This window comes from Suillus clintonianus (genome assembly GCF_016758775.1).
Source record: "Suillus clintonianus strain FC179 chromosome Unknown DEU56scaffold_5, whole genome shotgun sequence".
Lineage (NCBI taxonomy): Eukaryota > Fungi > Basidiomycota > Agaricomycetes > Boletales > Suillaceae > Suillus > Suillus clintonianus.
Genome location: NW_024539229.1, coordinates 567,314 through 580,767, shown reverse-complemented (window position 1 = coordinate 580,767; position 13,454 = coordinate 567,314). Strand labels below are relative to the sequence as shown.

Below are 13,454 nucleotides of genomic sequence, written 5' to 3'. Positions count from 1 at the left end.
CGAGTCACCCGGAAGGGTCATGCCGGCAGATCCCTCGCTGCATATCATTACTGCATTTTTTACGTTACCACGGATCATAGAGAAATTTAGGAGCCATGGATGAAATTTTGAAACCTTATAAGTCATACGTGTTGTTGACAACGGCTTTTGGCAAAATCCCATACCGTAGTTGACTCAGCGACTGGTTTCAGGCTGTTCTGGCAGGGCTGCAGCACGATATGAAGTTCCGCCGGTTTCAACCGGGAAAACAATTTAAAAAAGATCTACCCCTCTTATGCGACCCTCTCATCATCATCCATATTCGTTGACTCACTTCACAGCGAACCAGATTCCCCCCTCACAAGATGTCTAACGATTCAACCGACTTGCTACCCCCTGATCACTTCCTGCTCCAGCCCCGTCAGGACTTCCTCCTCGGCGCAAACGAGGGACATGTCGATACCTCCACTCTTGCTGCACACGATTTCGATGTCGACACTCGCACGGGTTTCATGCCCCCAGATCCCCCTTTAAGTAGACTCCCCATACAATGGGAACTTTGGGAGACAGCACTAGATGCTGCAATGCAGGCAAAGCTACAACTCGCTATCAAATCAGGCCTGACAAGCGACGAGAAACAATCATCAGAGTCGTGGCGTGGACATGTTCGACAGGTCAGTGCGGGTCTCCGTTTACGCGCTTCTCACTCACACGCATCGTCAGCTGCCTGTCCTCCCCGCGTTCGAGCTCACACACTCCGAACTGCTCCTTCGACGCGCACACCACGTTCTCACCTTCATTATGCATTTCTATATTCATACTCTCCCCCTTTCTTCGCCCGTGTTCATTCCAGAGCCAATCGCTGTTCCCCTCGTCGCCATATCCAATCACTTGCAGTTACCCCCAGTTGTTACTTACTCTGACAATGTCCTCTATAATTGGGACATCATCCGCCCCAGGGCCCAAGATGAGCTTGGATTCGAGCCCCCCGCTCTGGACAATCTTCACAGCCTGGACATGTTCTCCGGTACCATAGACGAGCAAGAATTTTACCTTGCTTCTGCCCGTATAGAGCTCCGCGGCGTCGAGGCTCTCGAACTGATGCGTGCGACTTTGGACGAATTGTTCGTCGGCGACGAGATAACCATCAGGCGCATCACTGCATATCTCCACAAGCTTGCTTCAATCGTGAATGACCTCGAGGTTATCCTGCTTGACGTGCGTAAGGGCTGCGACCCTAGCACGTTTTATCACTCCATCCGCCCATGGTTCCGCGGCGCAGACTCGGATCCTGCTCACAGGAAATGGGTGTTCGAAGGTGTTGAGGAGCAGCCGACCGACCTCTCAGGGCCAAGCGCAGGGCAGAGCGCCCTGATCCATGCTCTAGACGTATTTCTTGGCTTGGACAATTGTAATGTGGTCGAAGGTGGTGTTACGCCGGACCAGCGGACGCTGTTGAGAAGGATGCAGACCTACATGCCGCGTCACCATCGCAATTTCTTGCGACACCTCAGTACGAACCCACGTACTGTGCGGACGTTCGTGACGCAAGCGAAGCCTGATGCAGAGCTTCTGGACGCGTACAATTCTGCAGTGCAGTCGGTGAAGGCGTTTAGGGACGCGCACATCAAGATCGTGGCAATCTATATTATCGGGCCTGCTGCCCGTGAAAGGATGGAGCTCCAGAACGCAGGTCCAGAAGCTCAAGAGGTTGGCAGGGGAGTGCTGAAAGGCACAGGCGGGACGGATTTAGTACGGTTCCTTAAAGGCGTGAGGGACAAAACTGCCGAGGCTGTCATAGAGCCTACCCTGCAGTAGACCACAATTCTGTGTTGGATCTGTGATCTGACATTCGTGCGTTTGCAACTTATTTGTAATTATTCTTACTCACCAATCTTTTCTCTTGTATGGCGACATACCCGGTGACCTCAATTGCTTCGTATAAATTGCATTCATAGAAACTTGGTTGTGAATATGTACATGTGTCCGATGGGTCTCCACTAGATAGACGATACAATGGGAGATAGTCGTCCTTCTTTATTATTGGGGTTCAGGCGTCGGGTTTGCGATTGAGTGTCTTCCAGTAATACTTATCACTGAAGTCGAGCGATGTGCCATACCGACAAGCCGAACATGGTTACAGATCTCGAAGAACAATTTGTAGAGCATCCCTGGCAAATATTGTAGGAAACTGCTGGCACGACAAGTTAACAGCAACATCATAGACCTAGACTCGTGGGCCAGTTTGACTGGAGCGAAGGGTGTGACAGGGTCACCCACTCGACTTGTCCGTGGAGTAGAAGCCAGGCTAGTCACAAGCCTATCGTATGCCATCATAGGCCCCTTCTAAAGCCGCTGACTGCGACAGGATCTTGCCGTTAAAGGGATTGGATATGGATGGAGCGTCGATTGTTGTCTTGAATATTTCCAAGTCAGGAAATTGACGTTGAACTGGTACCTTTGGAGGCATCGGTTGGTGGACATACCTAGTAGGGCAACTCAGTCGGTTCCGCTCCTCATAAGCATAGCCACCCATATGGCAGACACCATTGCAGGGATCGTGGGACGGGTAGCTAACGGGAAACCAAATTGATATAGAACATCGACACAAAGGAATGGCTCTGGTAAGCTGCTTGCACTGCATCGAAGTCTGTCAAGCTTTTGATAGAGGTAGACTCTGATCCACATCACAGAACCCACTCGGAGGATACAAAAGGTGCCATGCCGACGTCGATTGATGTCATTCTTAAGTGAGCTGGAGTCGATGTCGTCTTCAACAAAGACGATAGGACAGAGAGTATGGTCCGAGATAGAGCGAGTACCTCGAAGAGGGTTTCATTTCGATTTGCCGAAATAACATCTAGATTACGAAGGGGGTTGGAGAAAACCAGTAGGTGGCGCAGAGTATGGCACAGGACAAAGGAACAAGGTTCAAAGGGTAGCCGAAGGCTAATTGCGATATGAGAACGGAGCGCTGTGAAATCCCGAAGAGTTTTTGGCAAGAGCTAACCGGTTGAAACACTGAACAGGATCCATCCGTGCCTCGTGTCCGAGATTGCGGGTAAAGGCTCTCCTTTGAAGTTGCTAGATTCGTGGGCGCAACAAGAGTTCGATATGATATTTTGAGTGGAGGATGAATCTGGACTGAGATCTGCTGTCAAAGTTGTGAGAAGACGTTACATGCAATATTTTGAGTCTTTTGACCTGCAACAATTAGCACTAACGGCACATCCAAATTTGGACCGGAACAAATAAATATAAACAATTACCGTCTAGCTTCTTTTCCTTTTTGAGCTTTTTGTCTTGCTCACTAGATTATCGGCCACTGATTTCAGTTTCTCATTGCTTTATTGTATTGGGCATTTAAGAAGCACTGTTTTCGCATATCCGCATCTATTCCTTGACTACAGACACAAAAGACCTTGCCGGGTTTTACTTTCAGTTACATTCAAGACAAAAAGCACCAGACCTACTTTTTTGTTCTCCACCAAGATCGCAACAACTTCTTGACACGCTCGCCCAACATGGACATACACATCAGCTCTTCCAGCTATAAAACACTCCAGACAATGTCGGAGGTTAACCAACAAGCATCCGAGCTATTCACATTACTTCTTTACTACCAGTACAATGGCACCAGCAGCAGCCAACTATTATTCCGCTCCTCCTCATGCACACCAGAAGCAACGTGGTTATCGTATCTGCGATACTTGCGGTGCAGTTGAAAACCCACAAGCCCAGAAGTTCCGACTCTGCGGTGGTTGTGTAAGTCCCTTCCCTTCCCTTCCATCACCACCCCCCCTGACCAGGTCATTATCTTTCAATAGATGACCACCCAATACTGTGTAAGTCTATCAGTCTCTATTAGCATGTCATCATTCTGACGCAAATCACAGTCCCCTGAGTGCCAAAAGTCGCATTGGCCTTCTCATAAGACCATCTGTCAGCACACCGCTGCTCAGATGTCAGGAGCAAAACAGCAGGCCATTGGACCCGCATATCCTGACGAAAATTTGGCGAAATATCTTCGCAAGTTTACTTCGACACATTCTTCACTTCTCGGATGGGCCGGCTTCCAAGCCCTTCAATTAAAGCGCCTGCCTGCCAATATCCGGCAAAGTGCGCTGCTTATCGAGCTGAGCTACAATGCTCACGCCGAATCATTATACCGGTAAGTTCTAGTCACCGGACTTAAAAGGGATAAATACTGACTCCGCCTGACACGCAGTTTCTCGGTAGCAAATACGCATATAGTCTCACGGACATATGTGACCAGCCATGATCCCCTTGTTGCCGCTGATATCAGCCGGCGAGAGGAACGCTGTCGCCGCAGCGGGGGAATCGGAACCCTTGTTATACTCGTACAATGTGGTGGCATAAGCCAAGTTATGCCCGTGGAAGTCGACCCACCCAGTAAAATATCGTGGGATTCGCGAGACGATTGGGCGGAAGTCCTCCGTCATTTTGTTGAATCTGGACGAACAGATTTCAAACCTATATCCACGACTGCCAGGGGGTGAGCACTCAAAGTTTGATGGATCGGGTCGTGGAACTGACCGGATCGTATCTTAGGGTCGTTTATGGCTAATCTGACATCATCGCCTTTCTACTTATGACTATCTTTTGGCAACGTGGATCGTTGCATGACCAGCATTTTTTTTTCGTTCCGCTGCATCGTGTTCGGACAATTTGTACTATTTGCGTCGCATCCATTACAACTCATCATACCCCACGTTTTCATGCTATGTTGTAATTGTACTGCATGTCGATTTAATGGTTATCATTCAATACAGTTGAATAACAGCTATCGCCGCGATCACTGAAAGTTTATGGAACTGCACCACCTGCTTATGTAAAATTCATAGATGAATCGTGGACCTTTCCATCTCTTCCAACTTACCGAAAGTAACATAGTCCCTGATCAACGATGACCACACAGGCAAGGGCATACACATCTGCGCCTACTGATGGATCCCGGACGATTACGCTGCGCGATTCGCAGCCACGATCAGAAGATGACGCTGGTCGGTCTGGTGACTCGACGGTCGTGGGAGCTCTTAGATTACGGGGGGAACCACGCAAGACTCGTCAGCGAGTTGCATGGGATGAAGATGTGATTGACAACGAGGGATGCGGAAAGAAAAAGTCAAAGAGCGAGTATCTCCAGTCTTGAATTCCTGTGATGGAGCTGACTGTACTACCCCATAGTCTGCTGTATATACCACAAGCCTCGACGGTTTGATGAATCGTCCGAGGAAGAATCATCTGAGTCAGACTCTGATTCAAGCTGTCAGCACAGTAATTGTCCACGTCAGAGACGGATGCATCATCCCGAAGGAGACGGGCATAGTGAGGGACTTGCTACCCGCGACGCACCTAATGTTCATGAACCAGAAGAAGCGGGCTCGAGTGGTAACGCGTATGAGCGCGCTCCCAAGAGTAGAAGGAATTAGGTACGTAGGTTGAATTGAATCCGTCAAGTACGAAGCGTATTCTGACGATGAGCATGTCTAGGTTACCCGCTGCTAATGATATCCTTGGTACTCTACCGATAGTTTTGTAGAATATATAATACGTTTATTCGCATACCTTCTGGCAGGAGTTGATGAAGCCTTGAGCCTACCACATACATTCGGATTATTGGTTGGACATATTTGAAGTATGTTGCTCCCGGAGTCTGCAATTCATACAACTTGAACTTTAACTTAGACTTAGTGCTTCCACTATGCATCATCCCCTCAAAAGGTCCAAACGCCCACGAGAAGTGGAAGTCTTGTCGTGTCGAGCGCGTTCACCTTCTACAAGGCCAGAACAACGCTATCGTGGTCCAAATCATCTGCCTTCATCCAACTTTCCACATTTTATTGGTTTCATTACTGCAGTCCTCATAACTGGTATTCTCTACATCTCGCTGTCGAAATCAGCGTCGCGGCGCACACTGGGGACGTCACCTAACGATCCTACTCCAAACTCTTTGCCGAACATGACAGATTTCGGAATAGGCTCGACTCATGTGCGTTCACCATCACCAAAACTAATTGACCGAACCGTCCTTCGCGTGCTTCACGATCTCCACGAACCCGATCATCACGATGTATATCCCTCGACGGTCTCACGACCCCATCTTAAATGGCCGCCAATTGTCACCAGAATTCCCGAGTCCAAAGATGTGTCGGAACGTGCAGGCGTCCATGCCCATTCACTGACAGCTCCAGCTGCCGACGCAATCCAATTCGATGAATCAGTTTGCGGTTCCTACCCCTGTCGCTTTCTTCTTCCCCTTCGTATTGCTGAACAAGAACCGAAAGCCCATCTGCATCTTCAGCAACTAGCTATTCTCGCAAGTAACTTGAAACGCACTCTCGTTCTTCCGAATGTAGCAAATAATCGCATAGGGGCTTGCTCAAAATGGCCGCTCGATTCATATTACGACGTGGACCTGCTTAGAAGCTCCCTCCCCGCTATCAGCACCTTGCCTTTCACTGTATTTGACAATTGGAGCGAAACGCGACCCATCTTACCTACAAGCAAAGTCATCTCTTTCAGCGCTAGCAAGAGTGGCGAACGAGATTCGCTACCTGATCCACTCGCTGACGATGATTTCAGCGTCAATTATGATCTCGCAGACCACAAGGTCGCTTCCTGCATACACTCCAAGTTTCCTAGACTCCACCAAAGCCCGTCTATAATTTCCTTCACCTTCTATCGCAGCCACCCAAATAGGCCATCGACAAGCCAGCGTATCATACAGATTCTCTCAGAGGCTGCAGACTCCGTGGAATATTTCTCAGACGAGCTTGCCGCGCTCCGAAATTCTGACGTGATAGCCATCGAGTGGGACCTGCGCCACCCAATCTTCCCTGAGCCCAACATAGACCTGCAGTACTCTCATGCACTGGTTGAGCTCGCAGAGAGATTAGCAAGCTTCACGGGACCTTTTATCGCAGTGCATTGGAGACTAGAACACGTCCCGGTGGAAAACCTTGCGTGGTGTGCGGCGTCACTCGTCTCTACTCTTCGTTCAGTGCTCGGCGACGATGCCTCAGGGCCTCAACTGGTTTGGTTCGCGACAGACTATCACCACCTTTTAGAAGGCTCAGAACAGCCAAGCGGTGCGAAAACTAAAAGCGCGAGGCCTGGGACTTTCCGGACTGTTACGCCCGAGCACAAGGAGGCCATGGACATCATTCAGGACGCGTTCCAGATAGGCGGTGATCTAGAGGGATATGGAATGATTGACCTACTATCGCAGATAAAAAGATTGAGAATGCTCGAGGGGAATGTTCAGTTTGAAGATGAGGTCCTGGAAGACTCAGGAGTTTCAGGGATTCTAGACAAGTTGGTGTCGATGCAGTCTCAGGTGTTTGTGAGTGGGTCCAGGGCTTGCAGCAAGACGAGGTGCGTCTTCAAGACAACCGTGGTATTAGTTGATCAACGGCAGACCAACAGTTCCTCTTCGAAGCAAATAGTCGACTTCCGAGAGAGCGTAATGAGGGATAAGGAAATCGCTCTGGACATTCGCAATGTCGTGGAGTTATTTGGTGAATGGTAGCGATAACAGTTCCTGAAGTTGAGGTGGACAAATGAGAAGGAACACGAAGGAAAGCATAGTATAGTCATGCATAGAACATGCTCATACAAAATTTTGCGATCACCCAGGGATGCAAGTATTAGCACTCTGACCGAACTTATAGCGCCTCACACCAACCAACCGCCTACTCTCTAGGTGCGCCCCGACCAACACCTGCAAATGATGGCCTGTAATCGCCGGGCGCACCACCCTCCTTCTTCCGGTAATCGTCGCGGTCACCGCGAGGTGCGCGGTAGGCACCATCGCCACCGCCAGGGCGCACAGTTGCTGGGCGTGGTGGGCGAGCGGCGCGCTTGTGAGTCGAAGGAACGATCTCGTTGGGGAGGTGTAGCCTGATGATACGTGAGTCCGGGTGGATACTGCACAACTAGGCTACCCACCACTCCCTGAGATATTCAACGCCTTCAGGGGTCAAAACGTAGTAATACCACTGCCACGAGAATTGGGTCTTAACGAAGCCCCTGGAGGTCAGGCTCTGCATGGCCTTGATAACCTCGAGGTTAGGGACATCAAGCTCTTCATGCTTCGGCGCGTTGTAATCTTTCTTGGCGACCAGGACACCCTCTGAGATCAATTGATAATGAGCTCTTGAAAGCTATCGCAGGCTTGTATGCCAATGACCCACCCTTGAAGAGGTTCTCGTAGATGGCACGCCTGTTTTGTTTGGTAATAATCATGCTGGGCTAATTGAATGAAATGCGGCAGCTGAAGGAGAGTTTAAAATGAGTTGGACAGCGCTCATAGGAATCAAACGTACTGCGATGCTGATATCGCACTTGTCCGGCTGAGGAAGGCTGGAGTCAGTCATGTCATCCAACTGGGAGGTAACTCATCCAGCCATGGGGAGTTTCTGACACGCTTCTTTGCATCCTAATCCACCCCAGGCAACGCGAACAATACTCACAAGGATTTGACGGGCAGGAAGGGCCTTGAAATGAGTCTTGACGTCGAGCTGGACAGCGTACGCGTGCCTCTCGGAGTAGGTTTGGACGAGCAACTGCGGAGTATGAAAACTTCCCAAAAAGGAATTTTCTGCAAGTTGTACTTATCATTCAACTTGGCGAACCGTCTTCATCATTGTGAAGTAACGACTTCCTTAGATCTGTCTGGGGTCTGGCGAATCGCTTTGGACACTGATACAACTCGTCTCCAAGGCACGGAAATCACATAAAGTGTTACATTGATACAAAACGAAATGCGGTACAAATTATCCAGAATCGATCCGACACTAGACTGTTCACAGACTCGATGCATAAGACTCTCCCAAAAATCACGATGGCTGGATGACGAGATATGAGACCATGGTCCATTGGAAGCTTACATATCAGTATCCCCGTGTGATCATACGGATCATCCTCTCGATGTCTTCTCCGGAGATTGGGTCCCTTCCTCGATCAAACCACTCGCTCAGGCTCAAGTCGCTCAATGTAGGAGATTGTCCATTCGAAGGCAACCTCCCCATGTTCGCGTTTATGCGTCTCCCCTCTTGTATGATATCCTCCATCTTCCTTGCGCAAAGGGATTCGTAGTAAGAGCCCTGGACAGTCCTAAAATGCTCATTAATAATTCGTCGAACGGTTTTAATATAGGACACCCTTACTTTGTTTGCTCTTCATCGCGCGTTTCAGCGGCCCGTTTTGCAAATTCGGAAGGCTTTGGTCTTTGACTATGATAAGCAGCTCGAGACGTGTTTGGGAAAATAGCTGGCGTATCGTCCCGCGATAACGTTGTGTTTGCATCATGGATCAGAAGGAGCGGCCTCTGTTGAGCACCCTGACGACAACCCTTGACCTTCACATCGAGACTAGAACCCTCGAGAATTTGACTCCTTGCAGGCTCTCGCACACGGGATACTTCGGCAGCCCATCTGGCCACTCTGGATGCGTCACGTTGGAGAGCTGGAGTGAAAATATCTCTCGGAATGGGCGTGCGTAGTGTTATCGTATCCTCAGGCTGGTGCAACGAAGACGCACGGGTTGCTGAGGTTCCCAAAGACACTTTCGGCGCGGAGATGTGCATTCCTACAGACCTTCGCTCCGCAGCAGCCTCAGCAGCCCAATCCGGGACGTGGAGCCCGCGTGTTGACGGCACTCTGTGAATCGTTTTATAATCGGTACCCGAAACGGCCGTTCGAAGGGGAACGTTTCCACGAGTCGCGTAGGCTCCAGCAGAGTGCAAGGGCTGCGGTCCGTAGGCCCTTGTAATGTGATCAGGTAGATCAGCCATGTACTTCCTTGAATGTGTGGGATTTGAGAGGTTCACATTCAGAGCGTGGTCGCCTTGTTCCAGGCCCGGTCCAGCGAGTCGCAGTGGCGGGTCATATCTCGTCAACGTACTCTTCAGAACTAAGCCTTGTGGTGTGAAAGACGCCGCCCGATGGTTCAAAGAGTTATTGTTGAGAATCACGTGTGGCGGTCTTCTTGACTGGGACATTGTGGGGCTAGACTCGTTGGCTCCCCTTAGTCCAATACAATGGGTCGGTTCTGATGACTGTCCCGAAGGAGCGTGGATAGATGCTGACAAGAGCCGGTGGGATGGTGCGTTCGTTCCCGATTTTGGACAATCCCATATCTCGCTGGTTGATTCTTGACCGTCATCGAGATTAGGGTTGGATATAGAATAAAGTTTGTCATATGATGCCATGTTAGTAGGGCCTTCCTTTGTACCTAGGGGACATCCCTTGGTGTTCGGAGATGTCGACGGTTGGGCGTTTTGTGCAGTCACCTCCGCCGAGGGGATTTCGCCCGGTATCAATGCCTCCGTCATCGTCGTAAGCAAACTATTCTCCTTGATGTTCGTCTTCCATGGAGCCGAAGAGGGGGGAACAAAGGAGGAGAAGGCTGACTCTTTCGTTTCCATAACCGCCTCGGGCATGAACGTTTCATTGCCCGGTGTGAAGTATATTTTGTTGGTGCTGCTGTTTTCGTGTTGATCGCTGGTCTCTTCAGGCAGAGCGGTTGTATTGTTAGGCTGTCTGCCATCCTCGTCCCGGACGATCAATGATGGCTCAGCGACTGCGCTGTAGCTAGGCACCAATGAAGACTGAATCTTCTCCGTGGCTTGTACGCTATCCGGTAGTGGGAACTGGACGGCCCTGTGAGACTTTATGCTTTCCACAACTGGATCGCCGGGGGATTCATCCGCTGATGCCGTATTCCCTGGACATTGGCTAGGGCCTTTCGGTTCAGAGACATCAATTACGACCCACGGGCTGAGAACGTCCTGATTATTATAGGTACCCTCCTGTTTCAGAGCTAGCTCGGCGCTGCCAGGAATAGTTTCTTGGTAGGCGCCTCCTTCCGAGAACGTCGGCTCGCCAGGAGTACTTTCCTTTGGCGCCAACCGGTGAATGGGACACCCTGCTCTGTGATGATTTGAGGCTATCGCCGTTGTTTCATTTTCCGCAGAAGGCACTAGCGACGAATAGGCGACTGGACCCTCGAGTCCAACTACCACTCCTTCTCCAGAATCCCGTGAATAGATGGCGTGATTCTCAGGTTTCCCGATAATCGCGCCAGGCAGTGCCTCATCAGGAGCGTCTAGCCTGCTTTCGTGGTCTGGACACTTAGGATGCTGCTCCTGTCCGCAAAATAGGGCGTGCTGTTCGGCAACTAAGGGCTCCTCTTCACCGCCGACCTGGTCGCAAGATATATGGGTCAGGGGTTTATCTATCCGCGGCTCGGCGACGACGCCATCTTCGGGACAATTATCGGAACTTAGGCTTGCATACCCTAGAAGAGGCTCGAGTCCGGTGGTTCCTTCGCTGATCTCCTCCAGCAGCACGGCAATATCGACACTCTCTCGTACGCTCGGCTCATCGTTTTCAGCAGGTGTTATGGTAATGATCGGAATTTGTGCTTTCTTGGCTGGTTTCTTGTGCACAAAATGGTGGATTGCTTTGATACCGATCGAGATCCGACAGAGGCAGCCAGCCAGAAAGGCGTATATCTGGTGAAGGACGAAGAACGGCCATCTACGTGCAGCCACCATGAACGCGGCGGTACAATGAGTAGCGCTAGACGACATATGAGCAACGTTGCTGAGGCACGCTACTAGGATATGAACGAGGCGTGCTGTACCAGTGCAGAGACAGTAGCCGAGCATAGAGGTTGCTTCTTTGATGATAGGCCACGACCAATGGAGGGCAGCCATGGGAAACGCCGCGACACACCGAGCGACTGCAGTACCTGGCTCTATCATCTTATAGATCCATACCATAAGGCTTGCCATACCAGGGTTGACGAGCGGTGCATCACAAAGCACAGCCTCCGAAGACCGTTCGAATGGTGCAGCGACGAGCATCGCGAGGACCTATGCAGAAAATATCACCCAGGTATGTCAGCGCGAGTCAAGCAGCTTCAGTGGTGTAGGGCTTACAGATAGTATGAGGTATGCTGTACTCAAAGCGAGTGTGTAATGGACGAAGAGCAGCACAGGGCAGAAGGTGATTATGCGCGGGAAGAAAGGGGCGAGTGCTTTGTGCTGCTTTTCGCCGGGCGCGGGCGCCTGCTGGCGCACCCAGGAAGGGAAAATTATGTTGCGCGTGCGCTTCTGTGATGGGCGTGGTGCGCCTGTGGGTGGATTGTGAAACCAGAAAGCGTGCTCAGGTTCCGCCGGTGGATCGAGAACCCAAGGCATCAGGGTTGGAGATAGTGGTGTTAATGTTGTGGTAGGTGTATCGTGTGAGGAGGTAATAGGAGACGATGTAGCTGTTGATGTTGAAAATGATGGCTGAAAGTGAGCCAAACCCTCTGGAACGACGTCATTTCTCGAGTGAGGATAAGCCAAACTAGGTCCGAGAAGCAGATGGGGTGGGAGATATGGTAGGGCGTACAAAGTCTGCGTGACACGCACGCTGAAAAAGCGAAGCAGCGTGTCCAGCAGAAATGCCCAAGCAGCGGCTTTGAGCTCTGGAGGGATCATTTTGGGCGCCGATAGAGGTTTGTTTTAGGTGTCGCGTAGCAGAAATGATTGAAAGATTAAATGGAGTAACGAATAAAGGCAATGATAAAATGGGAGAGGGAGGTACAGTAACAAAATGTTCAACTGTTTTCAATTTGACGCGACGACATCACATGACTGAAAATCAATGCTGAAAATGAACTTCTGAAAACGGATGTTCTCGACATATTTCCCTTTTCATTGTACTATGTATGACCTTCATGATATATACCTCAGTCGTTTCTTCAAACACTGAGCGTGTTCGCTTCTTAGTTCGAATACAACCAACCCTACGGCACAGAACGACATGGCCTACATGCGGCGTAGTGTGGTGGCTGTTCCTTCCCGTCGTCCCGAGTTTGCAACCTGATGTAAGATTCACGTTCTTTTTAGCCTACAGCTGAAATTCTGTGATTCGAGAACGTTCATATTTCTTTATTTAGATTCTGCATTAAGGGCTTCCGGGGCTGAAGATGATAAGGAAACGGTGCGACCAATCGTCCAGGTATAACATGTTTGTAATCTTCATTCGTCGACGATTATAGGGGAGACTAAGCATGTTGATGAGTTGTAGGACCGACTGCCCACTGACCTCTTCTCTATCGAGAAATGGTGGAGTCATCCCGGGTTCGACACTCTGGCAGCATGGTCGACTCCTGCTTGTGTCTCAGGCGAGTGATTTACCACGAAGAAACCCACCAAAGGCCTGGAGGCGGCCCTCAGGAGCCTAGTCAAGTTTCTGCGTGTTCGACTTGCGGTAAAGTCCATCTCACATTGACAACACCTATGTCTAGCTCCGACGAAATCGGGGACGGATTGGGTTTAGAAACAATCTTGAGGAATGAACATTTCCTTTACCACCAATGTCCAAACGAGTTGCATCTGTGCCTCCTCGTTTTAGCCGATCCTGTACTCCAACGGTTGCCTTGTTATTGCCATCAAA

The 13,454-nt window shown here is 50.1% G+C and overlaps 6 protein-coding genes across 6 annotated transcripts; 4 read left to right on the top strand and 2 right to left on the bottom strand.

Moving 5' to 3' along the window:
• Positions 1 to 344: 344 nt before the first annotated feature.
• On the top strand, positions 345 to 1,797 carry DEU56DRAFT_907467 (Indoleamine 2,3-dioxygenase; the record flags this gene model as incomplete). The annotated part of the gene is made up of 2 exons (XM_041356908.1): positions 345 to 653; positions 703 to 1,797. 2 exons carry the CDS (start codon positions 345 to 347, stop codon positions 1,795 to 1,797), a joined length of 1,404 nt encoding a protein of 467 aa, XP_041214104.1.
• A 1,493-nt stretch (positions 1,798 to 3,290) lies between these two features.
• Positions 3,291 to 4,786, top strand: DEU56DRAFT_772330 (uncharacterized protein). The gene is made up of 4 exons (XM_041351518.1): positions 3,291 to 3,744; positions 3,807 to 3,824; positions 3,876 to 4,150; positions 4,208 to 4,786. Exons 1-4 carry the CDS (start codon positions 3,610 to 3,612, stop codon positions 4,497 to 4,499), a joined length of 720 nt encoding a protein of 239 aa, XP_041214103.1. The 5' UTR covers positions 3,291 to 3,609; the 3' UTR covers positions 4,500 to 4,786.
• A 3-nt stretch (positions 4,787 to 4,789) lies between these two features.
• DEU56DRAFT_772329 (phosphatase inhibitor-domain-containing protein) lies at positions 4,790 to 5,682 on the top strand. Its single transcript, XM_041351517.1, has 3 exons — positions 4,790 to 5,132; positions 5,188 to 5,432; positions 5,494 to 5,682. The coding sequence occupies exons 1-2, from the start codon at positions 4,907 to 4,909 to the stop codon at positions 5,430 to 5,432; spliced, it is 471 nt and encodes a 156-aa protein (XP_041214102.1). The 5' UTR covers positions 4,790 to 4,906; the 3' UTR covers positions 5,494 to 5,682.
• Positions 5,683 to 6,007: 325 nt separating this feature from the next.
• DEU56DRAFT_693924 (uncharacterized protein) lies at positions 6,008 to 7,300 on the top strand (the record flags this gene model as incomplete). The annotated part of the gene is made up of 1 exon (XM_041347189.1): positions 6,008 to 7,300. A coding segment is annotated over one exon (1,293 nt), but the record flags the coding sequence as incomplete, so codon positions are not given.
• Positions 7,301 to 7,612: 312 nt separating this feature from the next.
• DEU56DRAFT_433062 (Plectin/S10 domain-containing protein) lies at positions 7,613 to 8,401 on the bottom strand. The gene is made up of 4 exons (XM_041346201.1): positions 8,328 to 8,401; positions 8,196 to 8,275; positions 7,951 to 8,134; positions 7,613 to 7,902 (listed from the first exon to the last, which is right to left on the bottom strand). Exons 2-4 carry the CDS (start codon positions 8,245 to 8,247, stop codon positions 7,695 to 7,697), a joined length of 444 nt encoding a protein of 147 aa, XP_041214100.1. The 5' UTR covers positions 8,248 to 8,275; positions 8,328 to 8,401; the 3' UTR covers positions 7,613 to 7,694.
• A 275-nt stretch (positions 8,402 to 8,676) lies between these two features.
• On the bottom strand, positions 8,677 to 10,904 carry DEU56DRAFT_772321 (uncharacterized protein). Its single transcript, XM_041351516.1, has one exon. It carries the CDS (start codon positions 10,442 to 10,444, stop codon positions 9,167 to 9,169), a length of 1,278 nt encoding a protein of 425 aa, XP_041214099.1. The 5' UTR covers positions 10,445 to 10,904; the 3' UTR covers positions 8,677 to 9,166.
• Positions 10,905 to 13,454: the final 2,550 nt, after the last annotated feature.

Coding starts and splice junctions, on each gene's coding strand:
- DEU56DRAFT_772330 (XM_041351518.1), top strand. CDS start 3,610: ATGGCACCAGCAGCAGCCAACTATTATTCCGCTCCTCCTCATGCACAC. Junction 4,151..4,207: donor CACGCCGAATCATTATACCG/GTAAGTTCTAGT, acceptor CCTGACACGCAG/TTTCTCGGTAGCAAATACGC.
- DEU56DRAFT_772321 (XM_041351516.1), bottom strand. CDS start 10,444: ATGCCCGAGGCGGTTATGGAAACGAAAGAGTCAGCCTTCTCCTCCTTT.
- DEU56DRAFT_433062 (XM_041346201.1), bottom strand. CDS start 8,247: ATGATTATTACCAAACAAAACAGGCGTGCCATCTACGAGAACCTCTTC. Junction 8,135..8,195: donor CTACGAGAACCTCTTCAAGG/GTGGGTCATTGG, acceptor AATTGATCTCAG/AGGGTGTCCTGGTCGCCAAG. Junction 7,903..7,950: donor GTTGAATATCTCAGGGAGTG/GTGGGTAGCCTA, acceptor ACGTATCATCAG/GCTACACCTCCCCAACGAGA.
- DEU56DRAFT_772329 (XM_041351517.1), top strand. CDS start 4,907: ATGACCACACAGGCAAGGGCATACACATCTGCGCCTACTGATGGATCC. Junction 5,133..5,187: donor CGGAAAGAAAAAGTCAAAGA/GCGAGTATCTCC, acceptor ACTACCCCATAG/TCTGCTGTATATACCACAAG.